We start from the raw sequence: 23,659 nt of genomic DNA on the forward strand, positions 1-23,659 counted from the left end.
TTTCCCTACTCTGTCTATTGTTGTTTTCATGTCTGAAGATACACTTCTCTTCAAATTTCAGGATGGCAGAAAATCGGGAACAGAAGAAGATAAAACCGTGTCCCCGTCTCCCATTCAAACTGATGTGGAATTGTGTGTTCAGGGTGACAATGAAAAGCTTTTTGACATATCTAGATCAGCTTTGGCTATTTTCCACGATAGGGAAAGGTCGTGTCAAGGAGCCACAGATCAGGTCAGGAATTCCTTTTTCAATGCCATAGCTTTTGCATTGTAGTTTTTTGAAGTGTGTATTTACTTGCCATCAAATGTACCTATCTCATCACACCAATTCCGCCAATCCCTTGACTTGTTCTGAATGCTTATTTTCATGGTGTAAATAAGACCTATGTGATGTGTTGATGTGGGCCAAAGCATTTTGCTAAACATCACATCACTAAGTGATTTTTTTGTCATCGGAACTATAATAATGACCTCTTTCTTGTTGCATTGCTGACACAGGGAAATCCAAATACAGTTGACTTCATTTTAATATCTCGTCCAACCAGAAGAAGTGACTCATCACCAGCTTCTGGTTCACCGGAGCTTCTATCTCACCATTTGTGTCACTGCAGGTAAGAGTCCTGCTCGGGTAGGGGATTTTTTTTCCTTCAAATCTTCCTCATGTTTCTTCCTGATCCCGTTTGATTTTCCAATTCAGCATCAGGAGCTCAAACCCGATATCATGGCTGGTAGACGGGCCTCGTACCATTCACCATGACTTCGCAACTTCCTTTCGTGAAGTAAAACTGAAGATGACTATCAGAAACGCATCAGACATCACAGTTTCTGTGAGCATCGTCACCACTGATATCCCAAGCAACAATGGCATCCAGTCACTGACCACCGACCCTGCACCACCGGCTCCATCATCTCCAAACCAAGCAGGGTGGCGTTACATGCCACCTGTAACTAACGACCTGAAAGTAACATCAGATGTAATGGGAAACCGTACAGGCAAGCTATCTTCCACAGAAAGTGTGACGCCATTCATATGGTCAGGTTCAAGCTCCACCAAGGTCCAAATCCAGCCGCTGTCTATAGCCAAAATCCCTCTGCTGGTATCAGTGTTTGCTCCGGGTGTATATGATCTCTCGTCCTATAAACTGAATTGGGAGTTTTCAAATGAGCAAGAAAGTGTCCCGCAATGGAAAGAATCAGCAGGGACATGCCCGGGATATCCTTATCACCTTACTGCGCTTCAGTCTCAGTGAAGCCTCCTTTTTAGAGATCCTTTTCAAGTCTGAAACTTTTTGGATTTTTGCAATGAGGATTGTGTGGTTTGTATCCAATGCTTATACTTTTTTGTAAGTTTTTTCCGTAACATTTATTTTCAGTTTCCATTGTAGAATTTGTTGTTGAGGAAAGGTGAACATATAACAAAACCTTGAGAAAAGCCAAATTTTTTGTCTATGCAGTAAGATAGGTGCTCTCTCTCTTTACTGCAAATTGTGTTGTGTGCATTTCTTTTAACCACGAATTTACGATTCACCCAAGAAACAAGGTTTCTAGACAATAAAATTAGGCATCATCATCATCAAATATCAAATGGTCATTTATGTTACACCAATATGTATATAAATATATGTACAAAACAACACCCACATATATAGATATGATTAAATAAACACAACAAACTCAGTTTCTCTCGGACCCAACTTTTGACACACTACACTTATACTGAAAGACCTACAAGGAGAGTATAACTTAAGGGGGGAAGGTCAAGATACAATGATGACTTTCTTCAGTAACAATAACGGGGACGGGTCTTCGGGGTGTAGACTACCTAACTGGACCTATACGAATATCTTACTGGGACAGGACAAGCTTCCCCAGTTGATGGCAACGATACTCAGAAGATGGATTTCATGAGCTTAGCTCGAGGCTTTACCTTGATGCTGTCAAAGGGCTTTGCTTGTTCAACTTGGATGTAGTCCTTTGTTTTCAGAACCTAAAATTGCCAAAACCCAGATTCATATAGACAACTTAAGTTATATTTCAGATGATGGATTGCTTCCAAACAGCAATAAGAAAGAGAGCCAAAAAAGTGTGAAGATTTAGACTTCAGAGACTTGAGTCATGGAATTGCAAAAAGTTACTAGAGGCTGTTTCAGCTTACTTTAAAAGTTAGAATTTTCATGGGGAATTTTTTTTATGTCCGTCTAATCCTTAGACATACCAGTGTTTCGAAAAACATCCTTGAAGCTTCTTTACGTGTTTTTCCCGTTAACAGATTGTCCACCAAAAGAACATTCTTTCCACACTCAGCTTCTTTATCGAACAAAGTCTGCAGGTACTTGGCCACGGCCCTACAAGACAAAGGAATCATCAGATGTTCTTAATACATGTCCTCCACATAAAAGAAACTAAAACGTAGGTAAGTGATAGGATTAACTGGCAGACAAGATCACAAGTAAATATGCAGACCTGGTGCGAGAAGACCATCCACTATTCTCAAGAACACGAGTCTCATCAACATACTGCGTGCCATCTTCATCGTCATTTTCACCGCCCTCGTCATCATCATCCACATTCAAGAATCCTGAAGGCGAAATGAAATAATAAGCAGAAGTTGGCACACTATGGGCCTAGAGAACAGACGTTAAATACTTCTAATCATGTAGCATCTCATATCTAAAATGTTTGCAACCAGCTCTGCTGAGCTTTAATCCCATGAGTTCCCAATTGAATATTGTGAGGAGGTTACTCCTCTCTGGCCCTCAAAACATTAGATAAAATTTAAATAAGAATAAGAAAAGGGTTTAGGACCTGTGTCATGTTCGAATCCAGTGGTTTCCATCTCCTGCTGCATAATAGTAAAAAGGGACAAGAAAAAGTGTCAGGGAGATACCTCAAGGCCTCGTTAACAATGATCTTACTAGTTAGAGTAAAACTTTTACCCTCCAGGATATTGATAAATACCTGAATTTCATTTTTTTAAAACGGATTGTTTGTTTAGAAAAAAACGCCAACTTGTTTACAAATAATATCATCATGGGAGCACTTGACAGTTTTTAGCAACAACAAATATTACATGTAGAGTAAACAAAAAAGTTGTGGTAAAACTAAATCACCATGCTTGACCATAAAACCGAGATAAACCAAATAGCACTTACAGCATTATCTCCTGTAAGACCATCTCGAGAAGCAGCTCCTAGACCTGCTGCATTTTGCACGTCAGCTTCCTCATTAGATACATCATTGGACACTGCTGGGTCTTTGTTATCAGACTCTATCTCTGCAGTTTGGACCCCATCAATATTTCCAACCCCAACTGCATCACTACCATTCTCCATAGCTGGGTTACCAGAACCACCAGCTTCTATGAAGCCAGTTTCAAGGCAATCAATTGCATCATCACACAGAACAGGGCCTTCTTTCTCAATCTCACTAAGACCAGGCGACACATCCATCTTTGTTTCATCCTGTAAAAGTTCATCTTCAGCTTTCAAGTCCATCTCACTCATAACCATGTTCTCTACATTTCCTTCGGCAAGTTCAATGGGATTTGCACAACTTTTATTGCTAGTATCAAGAGGGAATACATCCTCAGCAACTTGACCATCCAGCAATTCCTCATGATTTTCACGAGATCCATCTCCTTGTAAATCCTCTGCACTATAGATCTTTTTGCCAGTTTCCATTTCATATGTTCCATGACTAGCTGATATGTTTACTTCATCAGCATCCCCATTGCCCTCTCCGTCAACTTCCACCTCCGGTTTATCCCCTACAAGCTCATTATCAACTTTTGTTTCCCCTTGCAGATCTTTATTTTGCTGGTCCTGCTCGTACATATGACCTTGAGCAGGCTGCTCCACAGAATCGTTTCTGGAAACTGTTGGGACAGAGCTTTCCTTAACTCTATCTTCTTCCACAACATCAGATCTAACTGAACACTCATCATCTTTCATCACTCCAGTAGAAGCATGGGGGTCATTATTTCCAATTACCCTGATTCCTCTCAGATCATATGGCTCATTGTGCAGAGATACCAGTTCCACTGACAAACCTGAAACACATTGAAAGGTATGACAAGTGTGACTCAAAAGTAACTAAATGGTGAAATATTCAAACAGAGTATATCAAATTTGGAGAGATTTAATATGCACTCTACCCTGGGGAAACTTTAATCCAATATGTAAAAATAAATCAAAATGTTATTCAAGAAGTATGTAAAGAATGCATGCTTCTATGAATATATTATGTTGCAGCTATATTGCAAAAAACACAAAGAACCCAGGGAATATCACATGCCAAATCCATCATTAAAAACCCGAAATGTACATCAACATTTGTGTGGAAGAATAGTTTTGAGAAGCACAAAATAACCTACTTTTTAGCATCAGTAACTTACCAGTGAATATTGGCTCCTTAAAGAGTTCATCCTCCAAAAACTGCCTATGAAGCATTAAGATTTCAGCATGGGTGCATGGTGCTTTCTTTCGTACACGGCGTATATCTTCAGTGTTTGTCAATTGTTGGCGTATAACACTACGGAGAAATAAGCAAGATCGGAGTTCAAGAAAAAAACAACAAAACCGAAACTTAACAAGATTGGTTGCAACTACCTTAAGAATATTGTAGTAAACCTAAACCCTATAAACAAGTCTAAACTCAACTTGCAGATAAGGGAAGAAAAATATACGCATCTCGAAATTATCCATATCATATTCTATCGCGTATCATTGTCTTGAACCTGAGGGTCAAGGTCAAGCACAGCATGGCAAGAATAGCACAGAACATAACAAGTGCATGAGTGATGACAGAAAATTAAGGTAGAGTAAAATGTAATCCTCAACATTTAAGAAGACATACTCGCCGTGTAAGACCATGGGGTCATCCATAAGAACCTTCCTCTTCGAGGCAGAACGGGGTGCAGACCGTAACCGTTTGTTTGAAGATGCTACTTCAAGCACAGGGGTGGACTTCATCTTCAGAAAAGATGACCTCCCAACTGATACAATGAAAGGCAAATGATTTAAAAAACTGAGCACAAAGAGGTGAACTTAGATAGAACGCTCAGAAGCCCATTTACTCATTTAGTCTACTTTACATGAAAAAGAGTGATAAAAATGAAGAAAATACATAGAGGGCAACAGACACAAATACCTAAAATAGAAGATAACAAATCATCGTCATCAGGAACAGAATCTGCAGTTCTCCTAGAGTGGATCAGCCCAACTGATTCAACAGAGTTCAAACTTTCTGCAGTTAAGGTGCTCTCAGTGAAAGTACGTTTTCTCCCAGTAATGTTTTTAGTTCCATGATCTTTATTAGTAGTGTCTGCATCCTCTTTGTCTGGCGTAGTTTCAATCATGAAATCATCTTCCTTGTCTGCGAGTCCATCAGGTACGGATAGTACCTTTTCAGGAGCAGGCAAATCAGAATCAGCAGACCCAATCACATTTCCCAACTGTGTATCAGCTGTGTGCACATTTTCCAGCTGCCCATCTGGTCTACTGCTGTCAGCCTGCGCATCGCCTCGTAAACTAAAATCTGTTTCTTGATTTGCCTCAGCTGCGATACCACACTCACCTAGCAGAAAAGGTAAAAAGATCAGAATAAAGGCAAGGAACCGAGACTTGGAATTTGGAAACAGCCTTAGTTCAGGCAGCAAGCATATAACAAACCTCGAGTCTCTACTCCAAGATCTGTTGGATCCTGAGATGACTGATGCTCAACAGCTTCTGACTTCTCAATCATACCATCATCCTTACTGGCTCCTGGTACAGTCATTACTTGACCTGGATCCTCCATCTCAGTGGTGATGTGAGAACAACAAGGAGATTCAGCCCGTACGTGCTCTGCCATCACTGGCTCATTTTGCCCATTGGCTTTCCCATCTATTTGCGACTTATCCCCAACCGTGACTGCGACAGTTGATTCTCCCTGACGCACGATCTGCCTGTCTGGGTCGCTAGTCTCATCAGGTAGCATATTCACATCTGATTTCTGACCAATATCATGTTCAGAAGACAGTTCATCCGTACAGCTATGCATCTGACAAACGTCTAGCTTCCTGATTGCCTTCCTACCTTCTTCTGCAACATCTGACGCATTCTGATCTTCTACTTCCATGTGATCATCATATGCTGGCTCCTCTCTGGCACTAGACAGGTTTGGCACTTCAACTAATCCAGGAGTTTGTGGAGCTTGAGCATATTCATGTAACTCATTGTGCACGATAAGGTCTTCAACCTAGCAAGAAGAGAATAATAAGGCGTCCAGCGGAAGGACAATGTCATACATAACATTTAAATAGCAATACTACAAAAGAAGATCAACAAGTTGGTGCAAATGCAATGAATACAGTAATCTGCAGATCAGTATACGTAGCAGTATGACACATTCGGTTAACAAAAACAATGTGACTCAGATGACAAATGTCCAGTGATTACTAGACCCCAGCATGGACGATATTTCAAATGGTAAGCACCTGATCTTCATTGAGATTCTGCAGCATGGCTTCATCGGTTTCTGGAATTGACTCCTTTATCTCAGGTGTTGAAGCATCCAAACAAACATCAAGATCAGCACTGGCGTCAAATGCAACGAGTCACATAAGTCAAAATTTTGGTTGATAATGGCACATTAAAATAACACAGAATCACATCGAAGGAATAGATTCATATAAACACAATTCCAAGTCAGCTCTTGATGCACAATAGGGATTTGGGCACGCAAAGAAAAGGACAAATTATGGATATAACAAAGCTCAGGATTAAAAAGCTTAAAGCAAACATTAAAGCATCCAATCACACGTCTCTCTATATTTCAATCAACTGTAAAGTTTTCCCTACTATTAATTTTTTTTCATGGTGATTTACGATTGAAAACAAAGTGACAGGTCTATATTGCAACCAACTTAGGAAGGCATCTAATGGCTCCCAAAAAAGAAAATAAGAATGTCACGTTGCGGATAAAATCGAAGGAAGAAATAGGAAAAAAAGGTATTATATAAATGACAAATACAAAAAGCTGACCCTGAAACTCCTACATCCTCAGCAGTAGCAACATCCTTATGGTGAAATACTTCCTGCACAAATCACAGTTCAGAAAATAAATTATAGGCCCAGTCACTCAGGACAGATATACATTAAAGAATCAATTTGAAAGCCAAAGACACAAAACTTCAAGTGAAGAGAAGAATGATTAAACATTGGGACTTGTTGCAGCTTCCTTTCCAAAAAATAAAAACTATCCTCTATACAGAACATTTTTATCTTCTGCTTTTGTATTTGTAACATGGCCCTTAAACTAAGAGATCAATAAGAAAATTCCCTTGGAAACACCTGACATTCTGACACCAAGATGGAACGAAACCTGATACTACTACAAGTTGGAATGTTGCTCATATAAGGAATGATTCTGAATACACACGATGTCATAACTCTAACATAGACACGTTCCTCGGTGAAATATACCTGTAAATAAAGTCCTATATTTTTTTCTGATTCTGTTCTCTTTAATATCTCCAAAAGGCGCACTCTTTCGTCAATTTACTTAATGAGTAGAGCCAAAATTGTGACAACCATTGATTAAATTCATTAACCTTTTGTAACTTCTGAACTTTATATTTTGCCATGTGGCTTCAGATCTTGATATCAGTTAGATTATGCAGCTGTCGAGGCTAAAAGCAGCTTGAAACTGAACTATTACCACCAGTTCTTTTTCATATACTAAAAAGGGTGAACCAAGAAGCTATCCTACTTTTTGTCAAAATGACTTGAATGAACAAAGCAGGAATCTATGTTTCATTACGATTCCACCCTCAGATGGTAAGAACAATGATTACCTCATCTAGATCCAAACCAGCTTGAGAAGTGTCACCATCACCAAACCGCTCTGCAAAAGTGTAAAAAGAAAGAGCATTAATTTCAGGCAAAACTATTAATACACTAAAATATAAGCAGCATGAACATCCACTGACCATCTAATCCAAATTGTGATGCTGAGTACACAACACCATCCATGGTATCCTGAAGGGTGATCTGCTCCCTTGTACTAACATGATGATCGACATAATTTCTGCTAGACAAGCAAATGATGAGAAATGGATAAAGAAACCTTCAAATCATCATAATTCAGATATTAAAATTTGGACAGAGAAGAGAGAAAGTCAAAGTGGAGCTGTCACGTATGGTCTAACAGCCAGACCAATGTGTGAGAGATCTTATATGGAAATAATGATTTGGGAACCCCATTAGGAGTATGAAGTTGCCAAATGAAAAAACAAGTTCTAGAAAGCCATGACTGACCAAACATGAAAATATGTAAACATGGCAAGCAGATAAATAAAATGAGCACACAGAATATGAAGCATGTGTGTGAATATTCAAAAAACTAACCCCTGAAAGATTTCGTCGTCTGGAAGCTCAAAATCATCAAGATCAAATGTCTCTGGCAAAGTAATAGAGTGATACGGTGCTTTGGATTCTTCTGGTGGTAGATCAACCGCAGTAGAGCGAAAAGCTTGCTTTACCTTAAGCAATGCCTCACTGCAATCATCGAAAAGGTAATTCACCTTTTTCGAGTAGATTCTCACCACACCAAGCAGAAGATGGCTTGACAACCGCAATGCGATAGGAACATCGGGAAAGAGAATAGAATCTGCTCGGAAAGAAACAGTGTTTGGATGGCTTGAACACAGATAAATATTATGGTAGAGGATGGCAGCTAGATATTGGCATTGAAATAATTTGTCTACTCAGAGTGACTGCAAAAGATGTATAGGGAGGCAAACATATCTGAAACCAATAACTTTATAAGCACGCTTCTGTTGCAATATAATTTCCGATTATATGAGTACAAATATGGGAAATACACGTGACATCAAAATGGTATCTACAGCTAAATGGATCACATCTAAAAACCGAAACATTCTTGCATATTAATTAAGATATAAGCCTAAAAATAGAATGGTACACAATGTCCAATATAGTCAAACGGTGGATTATCCAGTTTACATATAAGATATTGTGTGAACACCATAATGTTACGTCCTATAATTGCAAAAGACATTCCATTTGTGCTTGTTTTCCGACATCCTCCTATACAGGCAGATAATACTTCACCCTAAAGAGTTTACCTCCTCCCCAGATTTCAAAAGGTATACCAATGTATTAGGTTTTTTAAAGTGACACTACCTCAAATGCTGTTCTACAAACCAACATCTATCAAATGCAAGTGCAGTTGTCAGAAACGGCCCAATGGCCAGTAACGGCTATTCAATACTGAAATATATACATGACAAAACTTTAGCCTTTCATCCAGCCTAACTTTGCCTAGAAGCAAAGAACCAGACTTAGTGAACAAATGAAGAATATAGTGGACACAAAGAGTAGAAGATGGTAAGTACTCACCAACAGAGACCCCGATATCAGTATCAGCAACCTGATTCTTTCGGAGCTTCCTCTCCAAATGGGCTGCGATCCATATTGTTCCCAGTGGCCCTTTCTTGGCTAATATGAACTGCGAATAGAACATTCCTCTCCCGAAGCCTAAAAACCCTAAATTTCAACAAATGAACCAACTTTTAAGAATTTCACCTAAAACCTACGCCTAAAAGCATTAAATACACGAAAAAGAGAGGAAAAAATTTCTTCGCAAAAGCTAGTAAGACAGGTATAACACTTTCAAAACCACCGAAATCAAGTTGAAATCTTCGATTCAATAATCTTCGAAGAATATCAGAAGCCCGAACTTCCAACGCGGGAATCAAAACAGTAAGCGTAGTGATTGCTAGAGAATAGAAACCCTTGACATTCCTGCACAACTTCACCATCTTCGAAAGCAAATTACGGAGTAAAAAAAAAAGATGAACATTACCTGAAAATTCAAGAAAACCCAACAATTCAAACAGCTAGATGGAACAGAATCCTGAAAACCCTAGCCCGCAAAATTCTGCCTTTACGGGAGAACCACACTCCTGTGAACCTTCTCCGTCGGTCGGAAATCGGACAACCCGTATGCGTCAAAGACACGAGAAAACAGTAAACCGGAGAGAGAGACTTAAGGAATAGTTTCGAAAAAATGGATCTTGGAGTTGCTCCGCTAAATGTCAGCGATTTGGTGCGAGACGGGGAATGAGACTTGTGACAGATGTCATCGTCTCATTGGTTGAGAGATGAGATGGTCCACCAAAGCTAAACTTCAAGTCAACATTATGTAACCCTTTATTTATTAATCCCAGATTATTACCAAAGGCCCCTCCCTCTTGCCCAAAATAACTAAAAACATTTTCAGTTCTCAAAATTTTTAATTTTCATGTCACAACATAACATTTAAAATTAAAAAAAAAAAGTTTTTATGGGATGTGCGAGCATGTATATTAATAAAACTGCCAAATGTGCCCAAACAAAACCACTTCTATGTCATCTAGTTTCCCTACGAACATAGAGAGTTTAACCGGTGAAATACAGCGTACCAACTTAAACCGGTCAAACCAAATTAACTGAACCGGTTACATGGGATGATGAATCACATTGAAGATAATGCCATGAGGATCAAGAACCACAACACTACCAATAAGTATCAGTACCTGTGGCTGTGTTTCCTAATGTTTTTACATCTCACAAACCATGTATCCCTGTTTCTTGACAAAATCCCGGCCTGTTTTTTTTTTCTTTCATTCAAGAGAACTCTTCCCAGTTTCCGACTAATTAGTTCACTGACATATCATTCGGCTTCGAGTTCGGCAGCAAACTGTTCCAACCGCTGGGATTCCAAGTCGAGATCCCGGACCATGGCATGGTTCACTAGTCCATCGTCTAGGCTGGCATGTATCTGTCTCTTGGCATACCTTCATTCGACAGATAAGATTACTCGGGGTTACTTTTTCGCTTTAAAGAAGAATCAAAACCTTGAAAACTCCATAGTCTAGCATGAACATCAACTCAAAAAACTACACGGGATTGTTGCAGAAGAGCATACCATCGACCATGCATTGCATCTATACATTTCTGTGCATCCTTCCGATCCTTGAATCTCACAAGAACAACACCTTGTGGATGATGCTCACAAACCTGTAAAACCCGACCCAGATAAAAGAAGAAATCATTTGGTTTTCGCCAAACTATCTAAACTTTCATATCTGACGAATTAATATAATACAATCATCACTACTACAAACAGAAATGATTGTTATAAAAGACTGGAAACAGAGATGCTGATTTTAAGCGTCCAATACTAGACTCCCTTGTGTAACCCAACAAATTCAACTAAAGCATCATGTCTGTATGCATAAGCAGTATTGAATTTGTCAAACCGACGTAACATCTCACCTTCACCGAGTCAACTGGTCCGTACTTCAAACTCTCTTCTTTCACATCTTCCTCTAAGTCAGCACACAGAGTCTCATCTGTCTGCCAAAAAGCATGAGTAACCCAATCATTCTCTATCTGACACCATACCACATGGGCAAATATCTCATATCAACACAGAGAAAACTCACTCTCATCTCAGCTGGAGCGAACATGTAGCGGAGAACAACGGTAGCAGGAATAGAGACCTTAGCATCATCTCTACCACCTACGTCATTATATAAGGGAAAATGAGATCATGATAAAATCCATGAAGTCAACACAAATAACAAACAAATACCAAAGGCATACTTCCATTTGAACTCGTTCTTATGAATATCTGTAGAATAGTGAAAACGAATTTTTCACATCCTTATAGCCTCCAAGTTAAGTGAAATCACGTGTAAAATCAAAAGGCAGAAAAACATCACGAACAGCAACATTTCTTTTAGTTTAAATATAACAAACACTAAAAACAAAAAAAAAAAAGTGAGAAAATAACCAACTCCTTCGGCCTCTAGAACCACCCCATGAAAGGCCAGTGTCAAAAAGACATAAGAAGTTTATATAAAAACCTCCTTGGGCCTCCACACAAAGCAGAACCATACCATAGACAAACTTTTCGATTATAATTTTGCAGCTTAAAACCAAAAACCAAAATTAGTAGCTTTACCAAAAAGTGGCACTAACTCGATTGAAAATCCGTCAATTACCAGATTCCTGCATTTACTTCTGATTCTACCAATTTCCTGTTGTTAGGTCAAATCAAAATTTTATGGGTTCCTCCATTAATTAGTGGATAGAGGCTCTTAATTCTCGCAGCCTATTTTTTATCCTAGGTTTAGCAAGGTTCAGTCTGGTAAGGCATAGTTCCTCCATTAATTAGTGGATAGAGGCTCTTAATTCTCGCAGCCTATTTTTTATCCTAGGTTTAGCAAGGTTCAGTCTGGTAAGGCATAGAAAATAGGATCTATACCAGGCAATAGAAATCAATATAAAAACTATGCTCTCCTCTGGTCATACCATTATTCCCCATCTCTTCCTATAATTGAAGCTAATTTCACAATACGGTTAAGAGACTGAAGAAAGAACTTACCCCATCCAAGCAATTTTTCCTCGACCTTTTTGAGCTTCTTTTTCTTCTTGTTGTCTGTTTGCTTAGATACAAATTTATCCCCTGAATTCAAAAGAAAACAAAACAATGAGAAGAGTAACTACAAACAAAACTATTGTAGAAATCATAAACTATTAACTGATCAAAACAAATGAGAGAAAGCGTTGGATAAACTATTTACCTTTCTGCTCGAATTTGGCTCGAGAAACTGACATGAGGAGCTTGTCACCGGGACGCAAAGGGGCCCCATCTAAAATTTGTATGGCCAGATCCACTGAAGGCTCCTAAAAACAGGTAGAGAAGAAAAATAAACAGATATAGAGACTATCAAAATTCCATGAGGATAGCTTCAGATGTTGCTAGTACCTTCATATACGTGACAAGAGCATCTCCTTTCTTTCTTCCTGTCTGCCTGTCAACGTAAAGCTTTATACGTGGTTTGCCAATGTCAGGATCCTGCAATGTTTATCAGATACGCATTTTCAGGCCCTAATAATATACAATTCATGATATAAAAAAATGAAAGGGGGGAAAGCTGCTCCTAAGAGCCAAATAACAATCATCGTGTGACTTCAATATTCAAGGAATAACACAAAGGAAAAACAAGATCAAATCGGTAAAAGAAAAGACAATTGCAGGCACATGAAAGTGAGAATTTACCTCTTTAATTATTCCACATTTAGAAAATACTTCTGCGACCTGCGGTGGATATCTCTACTATCAGTCCATTTCAAAGCTTGAGATATCCATAACAGTAGGAAAAGGCATTTGGTAACTTACTTCCTCGAGGGTGACATCATCAGGCAACCCAGTAACGTAAATATGAGGGTTTACTTTTAACTCAAACCAAGAATCTGGAGGTTTGTTTGCTTCCTGAAAAGACCATTTGAAACTTAATATACACTTGACAGAAAGTTTCACGAGGAAACGCAATTGTACACCATTGAATTATACAAGCTACCAGCTAGAACTTATCACCAGGAAATTCAAATGAAAGCACAAACATTCTGCTAGTCCCAATAAAAGTATGATCATCACGAAACCGAAACATTTTGGTTCTTTACCAATTAATTCTTACCCAGTCAACATATTGGTAAAAAATAACTATCAAACTAGGACATGTTCTCAAATCCACCAAAACCAAATTCTTGCAGCTGATACGAAGTTGCCCAGCCTAAATTCAAGTTTTCACAAATTCACAATCCCAAGAACACAGAAAGACATGAATTGGGGACCACAGGTAAAGTAGATGATCAAAGAAACACAGAAGTAAAAAAGTGATTAAAATAAACACCTTCTTCTCAGCTTGTATCTCTGGCATCTTTCTCTTGCTGTTATTTTTTACTTCAGAAGATTCACCAGACATATCTTGAGTCGTACCAGCCACATCATCCTTGGAAGCATCATCCTCATCAAAAGAGGTATCAACAATGTTTAGTGTTGGAAATACTTCTTCTTCTTTAGCAAAGGTCATCTCTTCAGGCCCATATTGTTCACTGCTACTCGGTGGATTGTCCTACAATAAAAATAGCGCATGTGGATGACATAAAATGATGATAGTCTTTCCAATTAATGACGTATCCCTTTCCGGAAAGAAGATCAGATCCCTAAAAACCGAAAACTATAGGAAATGCAACACCTGAAAGGCTCCTTAGGTTTCAAAGAATCAGTCATTTGTGTAAGAGTTTCCAAGGAATTCATCATATGCAAAACCTAGAATCATTTCAATAGCACATATAAAGCCAAAGAAGACGTTTCCATCCCTTGCAACAAAAACAGAATAAAAACTGACAAAGGTCTGATTGAGAAATGAGCAAAGGTAAAATAATAATCAGTAGATTCTACCTTTAATTTCACTGAGAAAATTGGTTGGGTATGTTAGACCACAAAAAAAAAAAAGGAGGCAACCAAAGAATAAAGAAAAACAAAAGCCACAAGGTTCAAAGATTCCTATCGGACCCAATTCGCTCTTTTCATCAAAATTTTAGGTGTTACATGTTGAAACCTAACTGTTCGAGATTAAAGCAGAGCAAGACATGGCAAGTCAATCATTGCCATAATGCTATTGCAGGAAAAAAAACAAAGGTTGACTGATAACCAATATTGATAAATCCAATTACTAAGCTGAGAGATATTGATATTCACAAGCAATAGAATTCTCTCGGACATAGCAAAGACGAGTCCCACCAGGCAAGATGACATATACACCGTTATAACCATTACCCCGAAAATGCAAGGAAGATGATCCTAAGTTTGTACTCGTAATAGGAGAAAGAATGACTAAATTAGGATACAAAGTCAGAACCAAATCTCACCTGAGGAACCCATGCTCTAAGAGTCTTGTCCCATTTATATCTAGTCCCGTCATCATCCGTAAACTCATCTTCACCCTCCGGTGGTGAAGAAGCCCTATCAAGATCATCTTCAACCAAATTGTTACCAAAGCTAGCAGAAACAGACCCCTTTTTCAACCTTTCTGCCTCTGCTTCTGCCTCTTTAATCTCCTTCTGCCATTTGTCAAACTCATCATCACCACTAGTTAACACTGCAGCAATACAATCACATGGTAAGAGACGTTTGCAATTTGAAAATTAGATTGCTATATCTTCTTTCCTGCACTAAGTAACTGACCCGTATTATCCCGTCTTTCGTGCTTGCTTCCAGCAATAGATCCATTTATCAGCCCAGATGCATCTGACCAGATACCAACGGTAAGAGAACTGGATCTAGAAAACAAAATTGTACCAGAAACTGACGATAAACATGGAAAACTCAGGAACCAGAAATGGTCCTACCTGAAGTTGGATAGTCACCCATCGCTTCAGAAATCCTTGACATTAACTCCGGGATAGAGGAAAGTGGCTGCCATTCACTTCTTCCCTCAGACCAGACTAGGGTAGTTTCTAATAGATAACCATTCCGGAAATGGCCTGTACAGGTGAAGTAAACAAGCAAAGTTCATTGTTTAGTAGCTAGTGAACATTTTACAGATCATAAGACAGTAGTGAAACAATGCTATCAAATACTTCTTTAACCGATCCGAAATGTAAGAAAACTTGAGCGTTAACTCTTTCTTCCTTTTCTTTTTTTGCAGAGAACATTTTAAACTAACCTGATTTCTATTTCAATGATAAAAAGGAAAAACAGCTGTTTGTTGTAGAGAAACACGGAATGTGTATAAAACCTCGACACAGCATGGCATTTGTGACACAACGCTTACCACAAAGCTCAGAGAATGTATATGGGCCCAAGCTTTGCTGACTTTCCCCAAGAATGTACCAACCAACATCAGTAACCACAGCTGTATACTCATCAACAACTGCCATTGCACCTAGAGTTACGAATAGAGAAACAATCAAGAATAAACCAAATGAGAAGCACTTAGATGGCACCACCAACGAAACATGAGCACCCAGGGTTTATTTGAAGACAACAAAAACATAGGCTAAAATGCTCGAGAAATAATCGAACCGTGAAATTACGTCGGCCCAACCACAAAATAATACCACCATAGAGATGTTTTCAACTGAAAGCTAGCGAATCCTAAATTCCCCAAGGATTAGTTTGTAAACTGAAAATTTAGCTTGATCATTTCTACAGCATTGAGAATTGCAAAAGACCACCAAATTTTTCCCGCTATATATATTTCGAAAGTGCTTCTCAAAATCCGTCTATCTGCCCTATACAATTATCTTTCCCATCAATCTCGTAAGAACCTCAACCCACTTCTCGACCCAAAACGTCAGATTGCTTCCCCGAAAGTATTATTTTTTAGAAGACCCACTAAATTCTTTCTAACTTGCTTATCCGATTATCCACGTATTGCGCAAAATGGTTTCATCTACGATCAATCTCACCAAAACCCTAGAACCTCCTCTCTCTCCCCACAATTGAAAAAAACCCAAAGTCCTCCCACAATTTTTCCTAGCGAAGTTCCACCGGAAGACAAGTCTTACAAAATACCACAAAGAAAACAAAACGGAAAGAGAGTTTAGGGAGACATAGATGGAAAGAACTCACCAGTCGATTGCGGCTGCTGCTGCGAATTCTCCGAGTTTCCAGGCAGAGACATTTTTTTTCTTGATATCCTTCAGTAAAGCGATCGACGAAATGCAGTGGCGAGGGAGAAGAAATGCGGGAGGAGGAGCAAGAGCAAGAGCAAGAGCAAGACAGTAGAAGCGTCTGATCTCGTTTGGAAATGGAGGGGAGCTTATGCCTATTCATGATAAAATTATCCTCGTCACGGGTCGGGCTGGGCTCATTGGGCCACTCCGTAAATGGACAATCAATGGTAATTATTTAAATCTTCTATGAAAAAAATTCAACATATTATCAATTGTAATGTGTAGAAAAAAATATAATCCAACATAAGATAAACAAATATATTCGGATATGGAGATCTTATAATTCCATTCAGTTTGAGAGGAAGACCCATCTCCATTATTGAATCTTTTTCAATAATAATTCGACATAAACAAATCGCTAGTTCTTAAAATAACGAAGATGACTTCCCGACAACAAATCTTGACATAAGTAGCCGTTATACAGGCTTCACTTCGCTTCACCAACGGTCATATTTGGAAGAATCTGACCGTTTGAGCCCCTCTCTCTCTCTCTCTCTCTCTCTCTCTCTAGAAATCTGAAAAACCGCCATGGGTGATCAGCAGCAGCAATCATCAGTCCAAGAATCTCCCAGCCACACCCGTACGTGCAGAATCTTCATATTTTACGTCTTCATGGCTTGAGCCCTTGAATGTTCTTAGTGTCGTGGCTTCCTCAAGTATCATGATTATGCTGATGGAGGCGACAACAGAACGAGGAGAATCTCAAGGACTGGCCATGGCCGCCATTCTGTTAGCTGTGTGATTCAAGAGCATTCGAAGAGAATTTCGAGGGAACAACACATTCCAAATTTAATAAGTTCCGAGTATTTCAGATCCGGTTGGTGATTTGAATCAAATCTTCGATTGTTCTTTCTTTCGGGTATTATTTTTTGATCTATATATGTTGTGTTATATATATATATATATATATATATATATAAATTGTAATATTACTTTTAATTTTTTTGTTCTTATTTTGAAAATTTTATTAATTTTATCTTTTTCCAGTGAATCTAGACTATTCAAAATGAGTCAGAATTTGTATGACTCATTAAAAAAAACAGAATTCGGATCCAAAACTGAAGATAACTAAATCGAATTCAATATAAAAATCGAATGGTTATAGTCATATTCTGCAGTGGATTGTGTGGTGATGGAAAATAGTCATAATCCGCAGGGGATCCGTTCATTCAGTGCGCCGAAATTATGGCTGATTACATTTGATACATGTTTCCTTTTTCCATCTTCTTTACAATCTGATGATATGACAGGAATTTGATGGTTTGTTTTCTCTAGATTTTCTTTCTATCTTGTTTTATGGAAAATCTGGAGGTTGCATAAGTCTTTGTTCTTCATAAGACTATCGTGATTTTCTCTGCGGCATATATGGCCATGTCATGTTTTATAAACACGTATATATGCATATATATATATATATATATATATGTATACCAAAATCGTAAAAAAAAAAAAGGAACAGGTATATGTGTATACTCATCTTTCAATTTTCAATCCCAAATTTATTACACAAAATCATTTTTATATCTTATTATTTATTTACACTTTTTATTTTACACATATCACAAATATTAGATCTTAAACTATTAAATATTTTACATATATAATTCATAATAACATTATATTTATATTTATTTGTTTTAAATTTTATTGATTTTTTAGAATATTTTAATTTATTCAAAGAAAAATAATTATGTGTATTTTTTTTAATTACGTATCATCTCGATGTTTGGTAAAAGTTGGAATTAACACGTTTGTATTCGGAATCCCACGTCAAATTTTAGTGTTAAATATGATATAGTTATAGAAATACTGATTTATTTACGAGACAACCTTAATGTCTCTAGATTTTATTTGGGTAAAAATATTTTTTTTTTTCAAATAAAAAGAATTCTAAGATGGTTGGATCGACATGGTAGCAAATCCATCATCACAAGGGTAACAAATCTTGAATGCAAAAAAAAAAAAATATTGGTGGAGTTGAACACCCTCTATATATATATATATATATGATCGGTTCCAAGAGCTTTGAAATCAGAGTGATAAAAAAAAATATTCAAGAAGAAAAAAAACACAATGTTAGAGAAAGAGGCATTGTTAGTGAAAGACGATGGACCAGTCGTCGCCGGGGAAAAGGGAAGCTGGCCGGTGTTCGCGGCGGAGCTGAAGAGCTCCGCCGGAATGGCGGCTCCCTTGGCCGGCGTCAGCGTGGCTCAGTACCTTTGTCAAGTCGTGTCCGTCGCTTTCGCCGGCCACATCGGCCAACTCCACCTCTCCGCCGTCGCCGTCGCCAGCTCTTGCGTCCGAGTCTCCGGCCTCACCATCGTTGTATACAACCATGATCCATCCATCCATAGCATACACATGCATGCATGCATGCATACATACACATATGTATATTACAGAAATATCATATTATGTGTTATAAAGTTATTTTCTTGAACTTTTTTTTTTGGGTAGACTGGCACAGCAGGTGCCCTGGAAACTCTGTGTGGTCAAGCTTATGGAGCTAAAGAATACAACAAACTCGGGACATACACGTACGCTGCCATCGCATCCAATCTTCCACTCTGTTTCCTGGTATCGATCCTCTGGATGTTCATCGACAGAATCTTGATCTCCCTCGGACAAGATCCCGAAGTTTCGGAACTGGCTCGATCCTACACTCTCTGGCTTTTCCCAACCTTGTTGGCTCACGCCATCTTACAACCTGTTACTCGGTTTCTTCAGGCACAAGGCTTAGTTCTTCCTCTGTTCTACAGCTCTTTCGCATCCCTTTTGTTCCATATTCCGATTTGTTATTATTTGGTATTCAAAACTGGCCTTGGAATCATCGGAGCTGCAATGGCGATAAGCTTGTCTTCCTGGTTGGACGTCGCCATTCTCGCTCTCTACATCAGATTCTCGTCCTCTTGCAAGCATTCTCGCGGGTTTGTGTCGAGTGACTTCGTTCCGAGCCTGAAACAGTTCCTCCGTTATGCGATCCCATCTGGTGCAATGACTTGGTAAACTCTCTATCTCTGTCTTCTTCCTTGTTAAGTTGCATACTGTAATAAGAGCTTCTCTAATCTCGTCTCGTGTTTTTTCTGCTCCTGCAACAGTTTAGAATGGTGGTTGTTCGAGCTCGTCCCGTTGATCTCAGGACTCCTACCGAACCCAAAACTCGAAACTTCCGTTCTTTCAGTGTGGTAATTAGCTCTTTCACCTGTAGATTCCGCAGTTCTGTTCTCCTCATCGTCGATTAAGTTTCAAGAACTATGATCACTTAGCGTTCTTTTTTGTTTCCATGCCCAGTCTTACTACAAATTCTCTGCATTACGTCATTCCATACGGTTTAGCGGCGGCTGGAAGGTACATATCTTACAACATTTTCACCTTGTAAGGATTCGAATTCGGAGATGAATAATCATATTATGGGTAATATGGTTAACCTGCAGCACACGGGTTTCGAATGAGCTGGGAGCAGGAAAACCCGAGGCAGCTAAGCGCGCGGTTTATGCTTTGCTCGTCCTGTGGTGGGTAGAGGCGACAATCTTAAGCGCCCTTCTCTTTATCTTCCGAAACACCTTCGGCTATGCCTTCAGCAACAGCGTGGAAGTCATAAACTACGTCACGAAATTTGCTCCCCTGCTCTGCCTCTCCTTCTTCTTCGACGGGTTCCACCTCGTTCTCGGAGGTGTATATACATATATATAGCTCTATATATACAATGTACAACGAAAATGGATTGCAGAGAGTGATTGTAAACAAAAAAAATGCAGGGGTGGCTAGGGGAAGTGGGTGGCAACACTTGGGCGCGATGACGAACATGGTGGCTTACTATCTGGTGGGAGCTCCGGTCGGAGCATTACTAGCTTTCGGTCATCACTTGAATGCCAAAGGACTTTGGTACGGTATTGTCATTGCCTCTGGTCTGCAAGGGCTCATTCTTGCTTTCTTCACCCTCTTCACCAACTGGAACGAACAAGTCAGTGTTTCCCTTCTTCCAATGTCCCTAATATCTTAACTAGAGAGTGGTAAAGTAATGTAACTCGTTCTGGTGCTAAATTTGCAGGCTGTGAAGGCAAGGAAGAGAATTAGCTCATGAAAGATGGATTGGCAATGGCAATGGCAATGTCAATGCATGTCATGGCATCATAATAGGCATGAACATGTATGTATGTTTGCTACACCAACAAAACCATCATAAAATCCATCTCAACCAAGCCACCTTTGTTCTGGACCTTACGTTCCATGTATCTCTTTCTGGCAATTCATTTGCAAAAGCAATAATAAATTCGAGGGCTAAACATGGTTTTTTTAAGAATGTACTCGGATTTAACTCCCATATGGACAGACGAAATCATGTTCTCTTTTGTCATCTACTGAGATCAAGAAGATAGATACTGCATAAAAGAAGTCCATCTGATCCCTAAAACTCCATTTCTACCCTGAAAACCGATACAAGAGACAACGTTTTCCACCAAATCCAAACGAAAGCTATTAAGTAGACCTTTGGATTCATCTATGGATTAGAAGAAGAAAGAAAGAAAGAAATTATGAACACCAAAGTAAAAGGGCACTGTACCAGACAAGCAGTTTGGGCTCTTCTCACTTCTCTTATCAGCCTCTACCAGATTCTACGTCCTCTTCTCGCCTCAAATCAGGGTTTTCAGCCAAGTGTAACCCCATAAACCCGTGCCCGCTTCCGTCTTCATCGCGATTATCCCCAGCGTTTTGATCATGTTGGGGCACCACAGCAATGGTCACTTGTGTTCGTGAGTCCTCCAACACGCGGAAGTAAGCATATGGCCCCCAACCTATACCACAAGATTAACGTTGTAACGTGCAAAAATATTAGTATGTGTATAGAGCTTCTTGAATAAACCCAACTCATCCGGGCAAGTTCTAGGCGTTCTGACAACATTTGGACATGCCCAAAAGGTTCTTTCTTGCGTTTTTTTCAGACATTTTTCAATGCAGTTCTCCTAGAACACCGGGCAAAAAGACTACTAACGGAAACTTCATTTTTACCTTCAGCATGATACGGTGGTGGGAAGAACTGAAGATAGCAGAACGTGGCAATCACAAGACCTACATTGACCATTTGCAATGATTCAATGTAATAAATTCGTTGGACATAACAGAAAACAAGTATGGAATCAGAAGGGAGACAGAGGTCACAGACCTAGCAAACCTCCCGCAAAGACGTCCTGCCAATGATGCCAGTAGTCATCCACACGGGAAATTCCAACAATTGATGCGAATAGAAGAGGGAGAAAGACTATGCATAGCTTTGCAATGTGGCCTTTTCGGTCAAACACTTGAATTTTTCCCGATAAGTAGAGTGACAAAAATCCCAAACCAGCAAATGACCCTGAATACAAGAACCAAACGTCTTATGAAACTAAACGATCTTTATCTTCTAACCCCTTTGTACCGAATTCTGAATTTTCTTCCTCTTAATGCGTAAATAATAAGGCAGTTTGGTCTTACATGAAGTGTGTCCGCTAGGAAAGCTTTTGTGACCTTCCCTTATGACGCCTTTTTCGCCATGGCATATAACATTTCCAAGTTGATTGTAAACCTGAGAAGTAATCAGATATCAAGAGCCGAAAACAAGTCACATAAGCACATAACAGTCGATAAACTGATGGAGACTTACATCTTTACCGTCAGGAAAACAACGCCAGAAGAAATCAGGGCGAGGTCGACCAACTGCATTTTTTATCGCATCAGTAATTACTGCTGTCACAAGAACCGAATAAAAGAGGCCTGCACATGAGAATGTTTCAATTAGAGAACTACTTACTGATATTCTTTCCTTTATTTCGTGGCTAATTTAGGATTTAGTCTCATTTGCTAATGACATAGCCTGAGTATATTCACTTATTTCCTTTCACTAGAATTTAATTTATCGAACCTAATAACACGAATGAGGACAGATTAAGAAAATGGTCACAGAGTGAGAAATTCTAACCCAGTATAGCATGATGAAGATCATAGACATCCCTTCTACGGAAATACACAGCAATGAAAATCAACAATGGCAGTAAAACTGCGTAGAGCTGTTAATCCACAGAAAGAAACATTGGTTATAAGTAAAAAGTATATGCGGGTAAGCTACATACAATTAAAGAACCATAGAAATGGAATCTTACGGGGACAGCCCAAACGGGTACTGTATTACTCTTTAGAGGGTATTTGAGATCAGTCATCATATCCTTGCCGACAAACCGGTAAAACGGGTGGATTGCCAATAGTGTGATCTCCAGCACAACAAGAAGCAGAAGTATCAGCCAATCACGCATATGAGTCCTTGCAACTGTGATTCCATGGGACCTCACAGTGTGAGAGCCTAGCTGTGCCTCCCTCATTCTGGGCTGTTAGGACATGAACATGCCACAACGAAAACATAACCACATCATACCCAATAGGCCAATACATGATAAAATCTCACATATCATACATGGTGAAACCCATCATGATGCAGGTGAGAGTATTCTGATACATCCATCATCTCATTACATTTTGGGCAAGGAGAAAGCTGAGGGGAAAAAAATACAAGCAATGGAGGTACATGTGATGCGTCATGCATGAAATTAGATGACATACAGAGTATGACAAGAGATAGATGCATGCCTTACACAGAGGCAAACACTTTAGAGAAAAGCCTTTACTAGCACAACCTCGAGTTTCCTATAAATATTAAGCTTTAAATCATTGTCTTATATCAAGTAAACTCATCAATTACAACCTGACTCGAATCTCGATGAGTTGACACGGCATGGAAACAAAGAAAATCTAGCCAGACCCGGTTTTCTGGGTTGAATGCCTCTAAATCTAAGCTATTTCATACATTGGTCAATCAAGCTATGCTCCCAGCCAGATTAGAATCACTGGACTGGAGTTTCCTGAAATCATTGATCAAAGGTGAAAAGGCAAAAAAACATTGGTACCTCTTCACTTTTATGTTCTATAAGTGGAATGTCAGTCGATGAAACCCAATTATCAGCATTCACTGAGCTCTCCAGTCCCTGGTTTGTCACAGCCTAGATCATCTCAAAAATCACACACTCTTTCCAGGTTGCATTTTGATACGTGAA

At 39.1% G+C, this 23,659-nt stretch overlaps 5 protein-coding genes across 15 annotated transcripts in view; 2 read left to right on the plus strand and 3 right to left on the minus strand.

Annotated features, from left to right (window-relative positions):
- LOC104820934 (trafficking protein particle complex subunit 8) overlaps positions 1-1,457 on the plus strand; it is a 10,149-nt gene extending 8,692 nt beyond the window's left edge. For both annotated transcript variants that reach the window (XM_010551590.2, XM_010551591.2), the window contains exons 26-28: positions 62-232; positions 499-611; positions 698-1,457. In XM_010551590.2, coding sequence (XP_010549892.1) covers positions 62-232; positions 499-611; positions 698-1,250 — 837 coding nt within the window. In that variant the 3' untranslated portion in view covers positions 1,251-1,457. The remainder of the gene's footprint in view (positions 1-61; positions 233-498; positions 612-697) is intronic.
- A 110-nt stretch (positions 1,458-1,567) lies between these two features.
- On the minus strand, positions 1,568-10,074 carry LOC104820935 (sister chromatid cohesion 1 protein 4). 2 transcript variants are annotated; one of them, XM_010551593.2, is made up of 16 exons: positions 9,868-10,074; positions 9,402-9,539; positions 8,388-8,649; positions 7,970-8,067; positions 7,835-7,884; positions 7,023-7,075; positions 6,476-6,575; positions 5,670-6,237; positions 5,149-5,574; positions 4,855-4,993; positions 4,394-4,530; positions 3,153-4,048; positions 2,806-2,842; positions 2,464-2,578; positions 2,216-2,345; positions 1,568-1,987 (listed from the first exon to the last, which is right to left on the minus strand). In XM_010551593.2, exons 2-16 carry the CDS (start codon positions 9,523-9,525, stop codon positions 1,889-1,891), a joined length of 3,234 nt encoding a protein of 1,077 aa, XP_010549895.1. In that variant the 5' UTR covers positions 9,526-9,539; positions 9,868-10,074; the 3' UTR covers positions 1,568-1,888. The 2 variants fall into 2 exon arrangements, with proteins under 2 accessions (XP_010549895.1, XP_010549894.1); XM_010551592.2 differs by having other exon boundaries at positions 9,402-9,548.
- A 291-nt stretch (positions 10,075-10,365) lies between these two features.
- Positions 10,366-16,653, minus strand: LOC104820936 (splicing factor U2AF-associated protein 2). Its single transcript, XM_010551594.2, has 15 exons — positions 16,474-16,653; positions 15,674-15,784; positions 15,249-15,383; positions 15,085-15,147; positions 14,769-14,998; positions 13,748-13,969; positions 13,234-13,326; positions 13,114-13,152; positions 12,820-12,909; positions 12,635-12,737; positions 12,436-12,516; positions 11,492-11,568; positions 11,322-11,402; positions 10,972-11,063; positions 10,366-10,840 (listed from the first exon to the last, which is right to left on the minus strand). Exons 1-15 carry the CDS (start codon positions 16,523-16,525, stop codon positions 10,717-10,719), a joined length of 1,593 nt encoding a protein of 530 aa, XP_010549896.1. The 5' UTR covers positions 16,526-16,653; the 3' UTR covers positions 10,366-10,716.
- Positions 16,654-18,629: 1,976 nt separating this feature from the next.
- LOC104821162 (protein DETOXIFICATION 6-like) lies at positions 18,630-20,628 on the plus strand. Its single transcript, XM_019203374.1, has 6 exons — positions 18,630-18,902; positions 19,035-19,579; positions 19,676-19,762; positions 19,869-19,925; positions 20,012-20,250; positions 20,336-20,628. The coding sequence occupies exons 1-6, from the start codon at positions 18,651-18,653 to the stop codon at positions 20,578-20,580; spliced, it is 1,425 nt and encodes a 474-aa protein (XP_019058919.1). The 5' UTR covers positions 18,630-18,650; the 3' UTR covers positions 20,581-20,628.
- Positions 20,442-23,659, minus strand: part of LOC104820937 (putative lipid phosphate phosphatase 3, chloroplastic) — a 5,086-nt gene continuing 1,868 nt past the window's right edge. For 3 of the 9 annotated variants that reach the window (XM_010551605.2, XM_010551600.2, XM_010551602.2), the window contains exons 2-9: positions 23,513-23,590; positions 22,715-22,936; positions 22,534-22,621; positions 22,219-22,328; positions 22,050-22,140; positions 21,742-21,930; positions 21,588-21,647; positions 20,851-21,373 (exon numbers count right to left, since the gene is read on the minus strand). In XM_010551605.2, coding sequence (XP_010549907.1) covers positions 21,177-21,373; positions 21,588-21,647; positions 21,742-21,930; positions 22,050-22,140; positions 22,219-22,328; positions 22,534-22,621; positions 22,715-22,930 — 951 coding nt within the window. In that variant the 5' untranslated portion in view covers positions 22,931-22,936; positions 23,513-23,590 and the 3' untranslated portion in view covers positions 20,851-21,176. The other 6 variants (XM_010551604.2, XM_010551595.2, XM_010551603.2 and 3 more) reach the window with 4 other exon arrangements.

This window comes from Tarenaya hassleriana, unplaced genomic scaffold, assembly GCF_000463585.1.
Source record: "Tarenaya hassleriana unplaced genomic scaffold, ASM46358v1 Cleome32, whole genome shotgun sequence".
Lineage (NCBI taxonomy): Eukaryota > Viridiplantae > Streptophyta > Magnoliopsida > Brassicales > Cleomaceae > Tarenaya > Tarenaya hassleriana.